We start from the raw sequence: 18,269 nt of genomic DNA on the forward strand, positions 1-18,269 counted from the left end.
GGGTTCAGTTCCCAATGAAACTGATACAAACTGTATATCATAAATGCACTGTAAGTCACTTTAGATAAAAAAGTATGTCTGCCAAATGTGTCAATGTAAAATGTAAATGTCATTCAATCGACTCGCATATTCAAATGTTTTTATTTGTCATAAAACTGACTGAATGGGAACATTGTCATTTAAAAAAAATAAAACAACATTAAATACTATCCTAAAAATGTATTCCTTATCTTGCAGTTTAGTCCTACAGGGCTGAATGCATGTTTGTTTTCTCTCTTTCTCTACTGCTCCTCAATGCTCCGCTATGCTTGCACGTGAGGTGTGCATTCTGTAAAAGGTCGGGGTGCTGCACCATTCTTGCAGTTGACTTATACCTTATTTGTTCCAAAGACGTCACGTTATTATATTTAGTGACGTTTAAACAGATTTAATCGATATTCATTGTAAATTTATTTTTTTTCTCCCACCCCTATTAAATAAATGTTATAATGAATTAAAAAAAATTGAATCAGCTATATTGAAATTTGAAAAACCATTTTTTACATATTCAAGTTCAGAATCCTATTTCAAATATCAACTCAGAAAGAAAAGACAGAAATAAGTTTAGTCTAAATATTCAACATATCATGTTCCTGAATAACAATGAAATCATAATTGGAAAGAAGGAACGTAAGCATAAGAAACAAATACTATTGTTAAGACTGAGCTATTCCGAATCAAACTAATTTTTGCGACAGAACAAAGCAACAGAGGATGACCACTACAGAAACAAAAAGGAGGGATGGGATGAACTAAGAGAAACAATGTAAAGATTTACTAATGCATAAATGGCATAATATGATATAAGACAACATTGTACAACTGTTTTGTAAATACATTTATGGCACATTTGAGCAGCATTTAACTGTCTTTGTAATAAGCTGTGACATATATAACCTCTGCAGTCTAAAGATGGCTTTTGTTGATGTTGATAATATTTGAACTATTCTATACTACATTCTTATTGGTTGAATTTCGTATTTGACATAAAAGCAATGCATTGACGTTTAATAAGTAATATACAACTATTGCATCATCTTCACACATTTGATATGAGTCGATTTAACACACCTACATGCCAATGCTCACTTTTCGTCAGAGTGCCACCTGTTTTACACTGTTAGTAACACTAGTAACATACTACGGTACATTTTTTGTGCTTTCTTTTTTCCTGTAAAGCTGCTTTGTAACAACGGCCATTTCTCAATACCAAGAACGCAAAGAACAGACTAGTGTTCTCGTAAAGACCAGTCTTGCGAGGCAACCTCGAAAGAGGACATGTGATGAATGCACCGCAATGACTTCTTGGACTTCAAGCAGGTTCGGTCCGCGCAAGGCTGCATTCGATGCATTCTTGATATCAAGAACACATCGAGGTACTTTTATGCGTTCTCTGTTCTTTTGATCTTGAGTATTGGAACTAGAGCCCGACCGATATATCGGCCGGCCGATATTATCGGCCGATATGAGCTAATGGCATTTAAATCGGCATCGGCGTTTATAACGGCCGATAAAACATGAGAAAAAGAGTCTCATGCTTCACTCATGTTATGAGTGTTGCATAGTTTGCCCACCAGAGGGCGGTCTGCAACTCCCCAGTTGACAACAGCGGCGTCGTTCGAACGGAACGGCCGTGACCTTTCCAACGAGCCCGGCCACGCATCGCTGCGACCTTCCCTCGCGGAGATACGGACCGAAACGTCGGCCGTTTTCAATCCGGAAATGGCGCCTCTTTCCCGGATCGGCCGGCCCGGCGAGCCGCTAGCTTGAAACTCGTCTTCTTCCGCCGGGTGCTGGCGGTCTCCGAGTCCGCCCAGGTCAGCCCGCTGCTCGGGCAGGTCCCCCGGGTGAATCGCGGGACTAGCTGGGACTCTCTTAAGGTAGAGCTGGCGAAAACAACTTTGTCGTTCGTCATGTGAAATGATTGTTGATTTAGTTCATACACTGCATATAAAAACGGTGTGGTAGTTCTAGCTAACGGTCCTATCATTATCACTTCTAAATATTCTGTAACATCACTTACAGCCGCTAATGCATTGCTATATTAGATTAGCCACAAAGCTAACTAAAACCATGTTTATCAGTGGAAGAACGCGAACGTTAATAAGACGTCAAACTATAACGTTAGCGTTTAACTTATTCTAAATATATCTGCAGTGTTTCCCACATAATGACCGCGTATCTGTGGCAGGGGGCGCGTGTAGTAAATGACTAGAAGTTATGTACAGCGTGCCTCGAAAAAACAACTGTTACGTTATTCTAACGCTAATCAAGTTAAAGTTTGCCTGTTCATTCATTCCTGCCAATATATAATAATTAATTCCTGCTCATGCACAGACAGTTGTGTAAGGTTACAACGTTAGGGGAACGTTATCTAAAGGTTACAACGTTTTGAGAACATTCTACATTGTTTTAATTATATTTTGGTATTATTTATTTATTTTATATTTATTTATTGTATATGTAGCTATACATTTAACTTATTTTAATTTTATTATGGTTTTGTGGAATATTGAATTTGTTTGGTATAGCTCTTTTACTTTAACTTATAATTTATTTACAGTACACACTGTTAAAACCAGCTTCAACTGGAAGTAAATAAAAGTGTTAAATGTTTAAAACCAGACTGTTTTGTGATCATTGAAAAATATATACTTTAAATGTGCAATTGTTTAGTCATTGAGACTGTAATCTAAGGCTTTTTTTAACATCCCTTCTGGAAAATGGTTTATACAGCCCACATACCTAGAACAGGCAGATATTTTGCTATTGAATGTTGTGTAAGTGCAGTTTATAGGAAATGGGTCTAATATCCAGTTTATTTTCAAAATCAAAATATCGGCTTATAAATCGGCTCTTTTCAAGTTAATATCGGCATCGGCCCCCAAAAATCCATATCGGTCGGGCTCTAATTGGAACCCGATGTTGACGGTATAATATGACGGAGAGCGAGAACACAAGATCGCTGAAGACCGCATATTATGCAACATAAAGCGCTATATAAATACATTTGAATTAGCTTTCCTGTAGCTCAGTGGTAAGAGCATTGCGTTAACAACGCAAGGTTGTTGGTTCGATTGCAGATACCTATGTAACAGGTATAGGATAATGACAACTACATGCTAATGTTCACTTATAGTCATAGTGCCACCTAGTGGCAATAGAAAGTGACATGCTTTTTTACATTATTTTGCACTCCTAGCAACATACTGTACGTGAAACATGATAAAACATGCTAGCAACACTTAGCTCTGTGTTAATATTAATTTCCTGAAACAGGAAGTTGTTCAAACTCAAACAAGCAATGTTCAGTCTGCCCCAAACTTCACACATTTGATAAGAGTCCTTACTGTAACAGCACCTCATTTTGTACTGCATGATTTTCAAATCTCTGGGTAATTGTCATGTTAAAAGTTAGTGACCTAACTTTACTGTCTTCAAAATAAAACACATGATTCATAAGTGACTATACCTGATGGTGCTGAATTAGCTGAACAGTGCAGGTGAAGTGCCTGTACATGTCAAACTTAGATGAGGCTTGTTGATGACGGGCTGTTCTTGACAAAGATGATCGAATGGTCACCGATTCCCTGACACACCTGAGAGAAAACCACAAATGCGGAGCGACATCAGGTAAGAGATATGTTAATGTAATTTTTGAAGAGATGCAGACAGATTATTAGACAAAACGAAAGATGAAAACATAAGACAGAAACAGCTATGGACAAATAGTGACGTTTTTGAAATCATAAGTGGCTCACAGTGACTGGACATATGTGACGGATTCTTTGTCCTCAGAAAACATGTGTGCCAGGATCTCCTGCACACCTGTGGAAACCTCCACCAGATTGGACAAACCTTTAAACGCAGAGGAAGAGAAAGAGACGCATTTACCAACCAGGAGCTTGCTCTAGTAGGAACGTGATTATGACATAGCGAGCGGCAGAAGTGTATAGCAAGGGTCATGAAATGATAAAAGTATATAAAGCAAAACAAGTTAAACTGCCACAAGACTAAAGAAAACAGTGTGTGGAGATCCAAAATGCATGTGTCAAAGGTCAAATGGCATCATTTAGAACACACAGGAAGGTCCTGAAATGAAAATGTGCATCGTGTGACATTGAATAGCTGGATTACACATCACATGTCAAGCAAAACAGCTTAAAACTGTCACATGGTGCACCAACACGAGAAATGGAGAAAAGTCAGAGATCGCAATGACTTCATCTAGGGCTGCACAATTAATCGAATTTTAATCACGATCACGATTTTGGCTTCCCACGATCAAATTCGCGTGATCGAGCGATATTTAAAATGCGTCATTCATTTACGCTTTGTATTAAAGTTTTTTTTTTTTAAAGCCAGTCTAGCGCGCTGTAAAGCCGCTGTCTGATCACGTGCGTCCATGCACCAATTAGGGATGCTCCGATCCACCTTTTTTGCTTCCGATACCGATTCCGATACCTGAGATTCAGTATCGGCCGATACCGAGTACCGATCCGATACTAAGGTAAAAATTTTAAAGTGCACAATTACTTAATAAACTATGTGCATTGCTGTGCAAGACATCAGGCTCGACTTAACCTAAATTTCCTGACCCCGTAAAACAAAATAACAAACTAATGATTCACAAATTTAGTAAATAGTTTATTAAACCAGCACCGGTGCAAAACAAATGAAAAATAAAACAAAAGTGTTCACTATCTTTGGACAAAAGACATTCAAAATTAAAGTGCAAATTAAGCAGCTGAATAAAACAACAGCTTCACTAGCTTGATAAACGGGTATAAATAAATGGAAACAAAATCTCTTAATAATTTTTAAGAAAGTGCAAAAATAATTAAAAAATCAATTCGCAAAAAAAAGCTGCTGAAATTGAGCAAAAAAGTACTAGCTTTACTGCTTTAGATATTCAAAGTAACATGAATCAGATCTTTTTAATGCTTTAGTCACTAAAGCAAAGTCCACTTAACTAAACTAAAGTTTAGTGAAAATAAAATGTAACATCCAACACAGAAACAGATGAATAAAACACTAGCTTCCCTAGCTGAGTAAAACTGCACATGTTTGTTGCATTTAACGTGGCATTTTGTGGCATCAAAATTCTCATCCAACCAGTGTGCGGTTAAACTTAAAAGCGACACGTCGCAGCTCCAGATATCTGTTGTAAAACTCACCGCATTGACATCTTTAATTTTTTCGGATATGTGTTTGCTTTTTGACTTTTCGGTACAGTTCAAGGTAGAGTTAAATATCAGATAAATATTTACGCTTCGGCGTGTCGTACTGCGGCTCCAGGTGGTTTATAAGTAGTCTGAAGCCATTATTCGCAACGACGGACAGCGGTTGCCCATCCATAACAATGAAAGCGGTGGAACTTATTGGCGTAGCTGTTGTAAAATAACTCCAAATGACAGATATTTTGTCTCGCTCCATGCTGTTCGCTGCTATATGTTCACTTGTTCACGTGCACTACGTACAGAGCACGTTGCTAGCGTATGATGGCGCACGTTGCTAGCGTATGATGTCACACGTTGCTAGCGTATGATGTCGCACGTTGCGCAATGCGCAGCCGCCCACGAGAGAGTTTAAGCGCCGGTGTCTCCATGAACTTTTACATCGCCTAGCACAAATTTGATGTCAGATCGGGTATCGGTGACAAATTGCACCGATACCCGATCTAGAATTTTATTACGTATCGACGCCGATACCCGATACGAATATCGGATCGGAGCATCCCTAGCACCAATAAGAGTTGTTCCCTGCAGCGCGCAGCAGCTCAGTCAGTTTCCAGATGTAGACAGTCACAGACAGAAGACAGAGTAGCGTGAGGAAAATACCACAACAGATAGCAGGCTATAATCTATCTTAACAAAGAAAAAATGTCTAACGTAGCAGAGGGAGCGGCCGAGGGGCTTGTCCCGAGAATCGGATCGTCATCCATTGTGTGGAAACATTTTGGGTTTCAGGCAAGTGACACAAAACAAGAACAGGTCATATGCAAAGAGTGCCATAAAGTTGTTTTGGCACCACAAAGCAACACAACGAACCTCTTTAACCACTTAAAAAAACACCATAAAGTTCAATACGATTAATGTATGAGGGCGAAGAAATGCGTTGCAAAGACTAATCATCCCACAACATCAACTCAGACATCCATCGAAGCGAGCCTCTTTAGCGCATCACCATACCCATCCACCTCCCAAAGACACAGTGAAATAACGAATGCAGTCGCATTTCATTTGGCTAAAGACATGTGCTCAATAAACACGGTGACAAACGAAGGCTTCAAATTCTTGGTCAACACTCTGGATAAACGATACGTGATCCCCTCGCGTAATTATTTTTCAAAGGTGGCACTACCTGCGATGTACAGAAAACGCAGAGGGGAAATAGAGCGTTTAAAATAGCGACCTATTTTATTTTGATGCACATATCTGTACATTAGCAGGAATGTTGCACAATATGGATGTGAAGGCAGTAAATGTAATTAGCTTGTGTGACAATAAAAAATTGTTTTGGTTAAAATCAACAAATAATCGTGCTAATTAATCGTGATCTCAATATTGATCAAAATAATCGTGATTGTCATTTTGGCCCTTATCGTGCAGCCCTAACTTCATCCTATCATGGTGCACGGTTAATAGGCTAATTATAGATGAAGTACTTTTCACACTTTTAAACGAATAAACTAATTAATCACAACAATATAGTGAAAATAAAAGCAATAAAACTTACTCGAAAGGTTTGCCATAAAATTGGCGCAAATATCCATATTAATATCCATCCACGCGGTTTCGGCTTCAAAATAAAAGAGCCAAATTTCAGCTTTCAGTTGATTTACGCGTGACATCGATTTGAAAACAATAATTGTATTAATTTATTTCATTACGTTTCTTTTGATATTGAATCGTGACCAGCTCTCTCAATCCTCTTTTCTTCTGACCTCTTCTAAAGATTTGAGATATTTTTTTGAGAGGTGCTTTACAAAACAAAAAAGACATTAGGCCGAAGGTATTTGCATCTGGTTTTCCTACAAGGAACATGTAGGGGAAAAAACACGGATCTTTTCTCGGCATTGTGAGCGTAACATTCAGCCGAGATAATATGATGAAAATAGTCAAACAAGGACACTCACGGAAGAGGGGGGAACACTCCGGACTGCTCTCTTTAGGGGTCTGCTCCTCCACGCTTGGTATCATCTCTGATTCAAGCTCTCGTTTGAGACCAGACCTGGTTTCAGCTTGTGATGTGACTGTACAACATGACGTATAATCCAGAGAAGAGATCATTTCCAGGAGCCCAGAGGTCCCATGAGTGAAGAAAGAGTGAAATAAATTCACTCAACAAAATCAACTTTAAAAGGATATACGAGCATGATTGACAAACAAAGATTTATGTTACCGCAACCACACAAATCCAGACAACTGCGAGTTCACTGTTATTTGATCAAGCAAACGTGAGATTCATGAGCAGCTTTCTCTGTAAAACTGATGCCAAAGTGATATTTTGTAAAGTTCGGTTCTTGACTCTTTGAGGCTCTGTGTTCGTATACTAAAGGCCGGCCTTTTCTTTCAAGTGTTGGATTTTAGGCTCAGTGACATGAACGCAGTGAGTCTCGATGTAAAAGAACCGTGTGAATTATTTCAGTAAAATCCCTGTAAAGAAAACACAACAAACCGGAAGTTCACTAGGGGTCATGTTCGCGCGCGTCTGTAATAACCAGTGATCGTGCACGCGCACACGTCAGGTTACACATCGATATGAAAACAGTCATGAAGCAAAAGACCCTTCAGATGTCAAGAGTTGTGTCAGTGTGTTTCTGTCTTTCACAGAGTTATCAGTGTTGAGGTGAAATACATCTCGAACACGGGAGTGAACCCGAGGGGTGATCAGAGATGGGCGCACTCAACACCAGAAGGACTACAGTCCCCCTATATGAGTTTAAGGAGGCTGACGTAGATCCTCTGAACACCAGATTCAGTTGAGCATTCAGAGAGACAAACGACCAGCAACCCGAGAGAGCTTCACCCGAAACTCTCTGAAGATCACCGGCCAACGTCAGCAATCTGACGGGAAGAACCCACAGTCTCATCAACGGTGACTACATATAAATAACATGAACTTCATGACAGAATGACTTATTATACACATTATAGCAAAAAAGGGAACTTGACACGTGATTCTATTTCTAAACGACGAATAAAAACATCCACAAAACAGCACAAAAGCCCTGCAAAGACATACGTGAATTAATTATGCAAAACAACAGCCAATGGCAAGACAGCAGACCTAGCAATACTTGTACAATTCATATAAAGTTCTTGTTTTTAATAGATTGGTAAAATAACATATTTTCTTTATAAAAACCAAGCTTTATAGTATAACAACAAGACTGGAGAAGTCTGGAGTCGTTACTGACATTGTAGGAGAGGAGATTCAACAGCGCGTGAGTTAAACGGGATGCTATTTCAATAGCAGTCGTCTGTTATATATGTATTATTTCTCACTGTAAACAGCGTAAACAGGAATCTTTTAGGTTTCCCGAAACGTGTCCGCGTCACTTGATTTGCAAGTCTGTCCGATTACACTGACGTACGAAATGAAACCGAAGTCAAGTCGTTATAAACTCAGAAGTGTTTGTCAGACATCATTTACTCACCAGAGCAGCACATCGAGTCTTGAATATGATATAAAAGCCGAGCGCATAATCCACAGTAACAACCAAACGGTTTGAGTTTCTCCTCAGAAGCAACAGCCGCAGTAATTCAACTACAGGCTCCAGGCGGAAGCGCGCGCTAATGGGCTGCACTGTCAGAGCGCACCAATGATGTTTGCGCCACCTACCGGACTGGATGCTGCAGTTTCAGGAACAAACTTCTTTTTTTCCCTTTTTTGTTGCTTCTCACCACATCTATAAACCCGCAGATTATTTCTGTTCTGATAACAAGCTAAAACCCAGATAAGAACCGTTCCTTGGCTAAACAGGTCTCTACAATATTATGAAATTTACACTGCGATACCAAGCTGAACCGCTAGATATCAATCTGCCCACGACCACTACAAGACCCAGTCAACAAATATTGTTTATTTAATTTATACAACAAAATTTTTATGTCATATAATTATTACACAATAAAACAATTATATAAATTAACATAAGCATACATCAAATATTTGAATTATAAGGTGTATTATTAGACACAAACCAAAATTGTTTTTCCATTTTCAGAGGATTCTTTGTGATTCTTCATTTAAACCCTTTAAATGCCTGTTGTTGTAAATAAGGCGACTGAATCTACCAATACAGTTTAAACTGTTAATGACTTTATTGATATTCATATTTTTTTTATTAATTTTATACTATATTTTCATTTCTTTCTGTTAATAAATGCTTTTATATATCAACTACATAACTTTGGTCCTTTGACTTTACAGACAAGAAGCACTACCCTGTGACAAGTGTTTACAAGATCAGAGTTGCACTCAAGTGTTTTTCTTTATTTATTATATACATGACGTATCCTCTTGTCATTGCTTATTAAAATGAGATAATCTGAGGACCCTGATGAGGTCCAGACTGATCCAATTCCTCATCCGATCTACATCTTTTATCAGCACCTCCACACGCTCACAAGGCCCAAGAGCAAGGCTGCGTCTCTTCCTGTCTTCTGGAAGTTTTTGGGGAGAGATAAAGCGCTTTGGGATGAGCGCGCTATGAACAACTCTGATGGCTCAAAATAACATAGCGTGGGTCACACGCCCATCCCCTCATATGTATATATTATATTCTCCTTTTAGAGTGAATGATGCAATCTTGCAATTGAATTCAAACGGCACATATACTGTATGTATTATATGAAGGCTAGATATGTGTATCGGTGTCAGCCATTAGTCAGCAATCATCCCCTACATCTTGTTTGGCATTTGTGTTCACATGAAAATGTCCTGCTCGGTATTCCACGGTTAACTGGAAGTCTTGCAACTGAAGAAACCAGCGGGGGATTTGTGCATTTTCCCCTCTGTTTTGAGACCTCCATTTCAGTGAAGCATGATCGGTTACTAAGATGACTCTTTGACCCAAAATGTACTATCTGAATTTCTCTACAGCCCATTTAACAGCAAGACATTTTTTTTCACTTGTGGCATAGTTCTTCTCATAGGCAGCAGCTTACGGTTAATAAACATAACAGAGTGTTCCATACCATCCAGCAACTGGGATAGTACGGCTCCAATCCTCACTTCTGAGGCATCCGTTTGAAGGATCTCGTCGGCTATCCCCACCCAGCTGAAGAGTTGGACCAGTTCTTTGTCCAGCTATCTCTGGTCCTGAAGGGTGTGTCTTGTATCCTCCTCTGATGGTGCTCTCCATGGTGCTGAAGGTGGCTGTGCTCTCCTGTGAGGACCCACGTTGACCCCCCACAGCACACACAGCGTGCAGCTCTGCTCAGGAGGGGCACAATGAGCATTTTCATCACACCTGCCAATCACAGACTCTTTAACTTCTTTAAGACTCAACTTTAACATTTTGCTGCATTTTAAATAAACTTTTATGTCAGAAGTCTGTGATGCTTGTTAATAGAGATTCAAACTGTTATAATTGTGCGATGCACAGTTACACTACTTCAGATAACAAGTAAAAATGTTAACATATTTTTAATACTTTTTTCCAAATAAATAAGTCTGACATTCTTACTAGTGGGGGAAAGGATAGCCACAATAAAGTCAAAGCAAGATCCTGGATCCTCTCCCATGATGACCCTCCCCACACAGGACACATCAGATGACGCTGCTGTAGATTACAAGCAAACATGGATACAGATGCTTTCTCTGCACAAGCAGTTAACTTAGTCCTGGGACAGGAAGCAAAAGAGGAGAGCAGCACAAGTAAACATTTGAGAAGATATGAAATTTTGTAAATAACAGAACGTTTTAGAAAAACCATAAGGATCAGTGAGGTTTCCTGACAGGTGAATGAACCTGTATGCTCGTCAGAATAAATGTCTCTTACGAATCCTTAGCAGCATTTTTAAAATGCAAATCTCAGCGGCTTCCATCTGCAAACCACACCACAAATTTTACAAACAACAACCCCCCAAAATGTTACAAACTACAATACTTTTAGCACAATGTTTTGCAAAAAAATGGAGACATATTATACATTATACTATAAATCTATAGTAATCTTAGAATTATGGATTGTGAAAAAACACAATTTAAATAAATTAATTATATTTATTTATATTTAGCCTAATTCATAAATTGAATTCAAAAAGGGAAAGCAGTTAAATGAACTCCTGTATTATATATTTTTTATCTTGTTCGATGTTTATTTAGCTTGTTTCTGTTTATTATATTTACTATAACATCCAAATCCACACCTTTTAAGTGGCACTAAAATAAATACTCCTAGAGATCCTACAAAGATTGTTTTAATACTGTGAAGTTATTGAACAGCATACATGCGGAATTTAGAAATGGCTTTGCTCTGCTGCTCTTTAAGGGCTGTTTCAGACATTGATGATTGAAGGATGCCCTGTCACACCTGAGAGAAAACCACACACGGGGAGCGACGTCAGGTCAGAAAACTAATAAGAGATATGTTTATATAAAAGTGAAAGTGACCTATTTGTCAGTTATGGAGAACCATACCTGAAATTTGCCCTCTGCATTTAACCCATCCAGAGAGTAGTGAACACACGCACAGCCGGAGCAGTGGGCAGCTATCACTGCAGCGCCCGGGGAGCAAGTAGGGGTAAGGTGCCTTGCTCAAGGGCAGCTCAGTCGTTACCTGCCGGCCCTGAGGATCGAACTGCCAACCTTCTGGTCACGAGTCCGACTCTCTAACCATTAGGCCACGACTGCCATACTCATAAGATATTAAGATATGAAGATATTAACAGATTATTAGACAAAGAAAAATATGAAAACTGAGAGTAAATAAAAGCTATGGGAAAATGTGTTTGTTGAAATAGTAAATGTGTCACACTCACAGTGACTGGACATTTGTGACAGATTCTTTGTCCTCAGAAATCATGTGTGTCAGGATCTCCTGCACCCCTGTGTCACCTCCACCAAACTGGACAAACATTTCAACACAGAGGAAAAGAAAGAGCCAATGAAACATAATATTACTTGTAATACATTTTCTAAAGACCCTGTTGAATTGATTTAACAGGGTATACGCAGGAATCATAGAGATGAATTTACTACCTTTTTTACCACCTACAAAATATGTTTTACTACCAACACAACATCAAGCAGCAGCCCTTTGTTTTGGGGGGGAGTATGCTCTTACTATGAGGCAGGGCTGGATTAGGACAAAAAAAGGGCCCTTTTTGCTCAGTCCGGCCCACCACAATCGGTCAGACACAACCAACCAGTAAACCATCATTGCAGTCCCTGTAGATATGCATCATTCGCGCGTGAAATTCGTGAATTCGCGTCATGGGAGGTCCTTTTTCGTTAATGCGGCACAAATTTTCAAGGGTAGGTCATCGCGATCCGGGCCGCAATGTATGCGAAGAACCTGCGTGCAGACGGAGAAGCGCAAAGCGCAGAAGGAGATCATAGCGGAGAAAAAAAGACTCGTCTCTCTGCACCAGATGAGGGACATGCACCCTCGTTGTCTGATATGTTCAGTGAAATCCTGCAAGAAAGTGCCTCAAATAATAGGAAGTCTATTCTGTTCTTAGGCTTTTATATATGTGACTATAAGATTGTAGCCATATTTCTGCTAGATATATATTTTTTGATAAAAATGTTTATGCACTGGCCCTATTTAAATACAATAGCTCAAATCTTTCTAAAATGTCATGCAGATGACAAGCACAACCGCTAGATGGTTATCTGTCTGAAGACCCCAGAAGTGCTGTACATTATTATTTAATGAGTAGGGTCAAGTTAAACATTTAAGTTTGAATTTTATTTTATACTGTGCATTGTTGCAATGTGCTAAATAAATATTTGCATAATTTGTAATTGATTTATTCTTTGAAACTTTAATATTAATTTATGCAATTGCAATGCCTTGATTTTAGTAAAGTTAGTACAAGGTAATAGCTATAAATTCCATGGTACTAATTTTCATTTCGGTGCATCCCTAGTAAACAGTTGAGGTAAAATGGCTAGGCGCAAAACGTACTGCAATAATAAAATGAATTACCTGAACATGTAAACTGTCCGATATAATTACCAGGAGGTTGGCGTGCTCCACAAGACTACTATATTGGAAGTCATTGAAGTTTCTGCTTTGTACAGGTCTTTCCGTAGCTTCTAAAGTATAGAATCTATACATATGTGCAGTTCTTCAAAGTATCGATGCACAACACTACCGTTTACTTGTACACTATTAAATGTAATAATAAAAAAAGATCATGTCATGAATCACAGAGGGAGAACCCACGCGCAGGCAGCAGGGATGAAGGGGTTAACGAATAGACTTTAATAAATAATAAAACAGGACAAAACATAAACACCCTCGATGGGGAAAACACTACTAAACAAGATACCACAACTGAAAACTAAACACTCAACAAGACTAGCAAATACAAAACACTAAGACTTGACTTGACTTGACTTGACTTTAGAAGGCTTCAGGGACAAGAACAGCATACAAGTACAACGAACGAGCACAAGACAATAGACAAGAGGGCATTAAATAGGGGAACAAACACAGGATAATTACTAAGGGGCAGGTGAATGTAATGAAACACTAATGGGAAGGCTAACGAGACAAAAGGGCGGGAAACACTGACGAGACACGAGAAAGCACATGGCAAGTCAGAATCAAAACAAAGCCATGTCTTTCTCACACAAAACCTAAGGCTATGCCATGACTCCGCTGCAAGACCAAGAATAAACATGACATGATAGCGGAATCATGACAGATCATGCATTTCATCCTGATTTCCTTTGTCTTCTGTAGGGAAAAACTGATAGACTTCAGCAGAGAACCAATGTAAAAATTTTCTCAAACGACAGCTGACCTTGAGTTGGCATGATTTGCCGCAACCTGTGTAGTGCTGCCAGCATCGCAAAACAACGAACTAGGGAGCTGCTCCCCCTCACGTGAAGCCGCTGCTGCTGAATGTTCGATACACTGCGAATTCATAGTTTTTTTGAAGACAGTGCAAAATGCTTCCCGGTCATTCCCCCTGATGGGCTTAAGCCAGTCTTTAAATGACGGCTCATCAACCCAAATTCGCTAAATTTACATTTCCCCATTTCACACTGTAAATTTGGTAGAAAATGGAAGCAAGTGGCTAATATCAACTGAGGCAAAAAGGTGGAAAATGTTGTTGGCGTCGCTGATAGCCTATCAGCCACGGAACTCTACAGTTTAATTCTACGTCATTGCTATCAACTCCGACTCACTCAGGGTCCTGTTAGCACCGTATATATTTTTAAACCAGGCTAGATGAAGTTAAAACATGAAGATACAAATATTAAGCAAAAAATTGAAACTTATTATATATTGAGGTGGTGATGAAAAATGTACTACTAAGTCAAATTGTGTTTGTTACCTTTTACTACCTTTAAAGGGACATAATTGTGGTAGATAATTTTTACTACCTTTTACTACCACGCAGACACCCTGATTAAACTCCTGAAAAATCATATTTTTGTGCACTATTTTCATATAGTTATATAAAACCGATTGATGAGTTCCAGGGCCCAACTGCAAGACACCTGGTAGAAACCTCTAAAGTTAAACAAACTCGTAATGAAACTGCCTGTTATTGTTTGTAGTGATTTGCAGAGAGGCAATACCCATTTGTTGGGCTGAATCCACGAGTGCAGGTTCAGTGTCTGGAGCGTCTAAAGCAAAGTCATTGCAGCAGGTTCCAAATCAAGCTCCTTAGCTCGCTGGGCCTTGGACACCGTACTGCCTTTGCTATAGGGGGCATTCTGTAGACAACATGCTATTATTAGAGTATGCAGAGTTAAAAACCCACCAAATCATCAGGTTTACAGTTTACCGAATCCATAGACTTATGTAGAATTCATTGGTGGCAGTTTGACTAAATATAAAAAAGTCAACAAACATGAACGAAAGGGGAGGGCAGATGTAAAATTGAGAATGACACATTTTTAAATCTCAGGAAATCTGCCGATTTAATATAAACCTGGCAATAAGTTAACAGTTTTTATGTTTTGGCTTGTTTCTGTCCTTACCACAAGTTCCAGTTCATCAGCTGTTTTGTGGTTCTTTAAAGCATCTTCCAGCTGTGAAGTTAGAACGCACTCCTTTTTCAGCTTTCGAGCAATGGACCTGCTTTTTTTTTGCCACTGACCTAAGACACACATACACGATCATATATGACCAATAGATAAGCTTTGAAAAGTCCTATCTGAAATTCCTCATATCTCCAGAAGATTAAATAAAGAAGTAAAATAATTTACTCATTACTTTACTTTCATGGAAAATTAGAAAAAGTATCTAGCGTCGCCATCTAGAGACCAAATCAGTGAATTGATGATAGTAATTTTTTTAAGCAAATGTTAAATGAAAACAATCCTTTACACAAGAGGCACACAATTACCTAGAAAACCAAATTACACATCAGTTGTGTCATTTTTAGGTGAACTGTCTGGTTTATGAGTATATACAAAATGTGTACTGTATATGGTATATCAAATATAGCAGAGAAATCTTTAAAGTAATATTTCTTTAATATGTACAAAATTAAGTCTTATTCCATCCATAACCTCTTTTTTGCCTGTCCTTCCAGTATCTTACCGTAGCTCTTCAAGAACAAGACACACTTCTCGGACGGCATCTGCATCCATATAATTGATCATCTTCTTTCTGTGGCGCACTATAAATGGAATGGTGTTTACATCCTGCAAAAGATGTTCAATATTTCTACACACCCACTGCTCCACAACGGCCTTTTCAGCGAGCACCTACATGGGATAAATAATATGGGATAATGAACCACTAAAATTAATAAACATGTCAAAATAAAAAGGAGGCACAGGTACAGAAAAAAATATGCAACATACATAATTTGAATAGAAGAGGTTTTTTTTGTGATGGATGTACAGTATCCTGCTTATTACACTGATACTTGATATACAATTGTGTTAAAAAAAATAGCAGCGCAACATCACCAATCTGATGAACCACGGTTACTAGCCGTAGTGGTTTTTCTGCATTGCAAATAATTGACTTGTAGATCAATTACAGAAGTTCTGTAACACAATTACAGAATTACAGAAGATGTTTGATCGAAGCTCAGATTTCCGATTTCAGCAAGAAACCCCCATAAGCACGACTGATAAAACAGCATTTGTTGAATCAGAGTAAAATGTACCAATGGACGAAAAGAGAAATGGACTGATGAAAGTAAAAAATGTATTTCGGGTCTAGTGATCGGTGTCAGTATGTAACGCAAACTCCGGGTACAGAATTCAAATCACATGGGCCTATTAATCTTAAAGCAGATATTATGGATTAGTTTTAGTACATCAGAATAGTGGAAGAAATTACGTTGCCCAATGCCGAAGAGGAAATGCTGCTGAAATGATAAAAGCAAAACAAGTTAAACTGCCACAAGACTAAAGAAAACAGTGTGTGGAGATCCAAAATGCATGTGTCAAAGGTCAAATGGCATCATTTAGAACACACAGGAAGGTCCTGAAATGAAAATGTGCATCGTGTGACATTGAATAGCTGGATTACACATCACATGTCAAGCAAAACAGCTTAAAACTGTCACATGATGCACCAACACGAGAAATGCAGAAAAGTCAGAGATCGTAATGACTTCATTTATAATTAGCCTATTAACCGTGCACCATGATAGGATGAAGTACTTTTCACACTTTTAAACGAATAAACTAATTAATCACAACAATATAGTGAAAATAAAAGCAATAAAACTTACTCGAAAGGTCTGCCGTAAAATTGGCCAAATATCCATACTAATATCCATCCACGCGGTTTCAGCTTCAAAATAAAAGAGCCAAATTTCAGATTTCAGTTGAAAACAATAATTGTATTAATTTATTTTATTACGTTTCTTTTGATATTGAATATGTAATGCTTTTTTAAATCGAACAGACAGAGAAGTTATTTATATTTTAAAATACAGTTTATTCAAGAAATCTTATTTAGACAACGTTTTAGATCATTTTTATTTTAGTTTTAATAGGTTAATAAGTAATGTTAATGTCGTGAACAGAACGAAGAGGATCCGGCTGGCGGCTGCTAGGCCGCGTGTGTTACAGACGGTACACAGTTTCATAGGTTGTTCTTTCTCTCTTTATGTTCATTATGATAAATGTAACTTAAGCACTTTTTGCACACGATTAGTATTTTCTGGGGATCTCGTGTGATTTAGAAATGACCTCCCACATCTGTATTCCATGTGACGCACTCGCACGTGAGAAGTGAAGCCTAGATTTACTCAAATTTACGGACTTATTTCCCGGACATGACAAGGCTTTGCGTATAGTTTATGTATATATAGTTGTGTGGTGTAGAATGAAATATTACCGTAACTTTCGGCGTTTGAGAGCCGCTTGACGCGTTCGGGGATCTTCTGACCTTTTTTTTCTCCTCCAGATCAGCATTGACAATTTTTCTGGCCTGGTTGGCTTGACCCAGTCCTGACAGTCGGTAGGATTTAAAAATCTTATAACGGGACTTCCTTGAGCTCCAAAGTCTCTTGTGCAAGGTTGCCGGAATCTTCAGGGGTGTCAGGATCACCACCGCTCTCAGTTTTGTTGACGCCCAGCTTTGGTTTTGCCTTCTTGGAGGTGATCGTTTTCCTGACGGGCGGCTCTGAGGAAGAATGCTCTGGGCGGCGGCCCCCATGGTACTGCACCTTTTAATCTTCCTCCGAGCTGGTGCTGCACCGCTTGTCACCGCTCATTTCGATTTTGGGTTGCTGGGCCTTTATCGTGGCGCCCATCAGCGCATCCTCTAACAACTGGTGGTGGACGTTTCATGGCACACGAACTGTGCCACTTCCTGCCTGTTGTCTGCGTTTTGTGGCGGTTTTTATCTGTACAGCATGCTGGTTATTAAAGACAGGCGAGCGTTTAAAGCCGACGAGGCAGCGCGGGGGTTCTGGATACTTACATGAGTGTTGATGGACGTCCGTGAAAGATGGCGTTGCCGTGTAATTGTTCACCCCTATGGCCGCCGATTGAGGCGAAAAAGGCCATCAGGAGCCATAAAGTAGGAACTGAGTTTTTGTTTTGATGAACATTTCTTCAAT

The 18,269-nt window shown here is 39.0% G+C and overlaps 1 protein-coding gene across 1 annotated transcript in view; it reads right to left on the minus strand.

The window, feature by feature from the left end:
- The window catches only part of LOC306900801 (S1 RNA-binding domain-containing protein 1-like), a gene marked incomplete at its 5' end in the record, with an annotated part of 40,161 nt that extends 22,298 nt beyond the window's left edge, over positions 1-17,863 (minus strand). The window contains 7 exons of the mRNA XM_079468114.1: positions 1,734-1,925; positions 3,512-3,638; positions 3,801-3,897; positions 7,178-7,294; positions 7,921-8,108; positions 15,782-15,948; positions 17,594-17,863. Of these exons, the coding sequence (XP_079324240.1) occupies positions 1,734-1,925; positions 3,512-3,638; positions 3,801-3,897; positions 7,178-7,294; positions 7,921-8,108; positions 15,782-15,948; positions 17,594-17,863 (1,158 nt within the window). The remainder of the gene's footprint in view (positions 1-1,733; positions 1,926-3,511; positions 3,639-3,800; positions 3,898-7,177; positions 7,295-7,920; positions 8,109-15,781; positions 15,949-17,593) is intronic.
- Positions 17,864-18,269: the final 406 nt, after the last annotated feature.

The sequence above is a fragment of the Barbatula barbatula genome, assembly GCF_947034865.1.
Source record: "Barbatula barbatula genome assembly, chromosome: 11".
Classification (NCBI taxonomy): domain Eukaryota; kingdom Metazoa; phylum Chordata; class Actinopteri; order Cypriniformes; family Nemacheilidae; genus Barbatula; species Barbatula barbatula.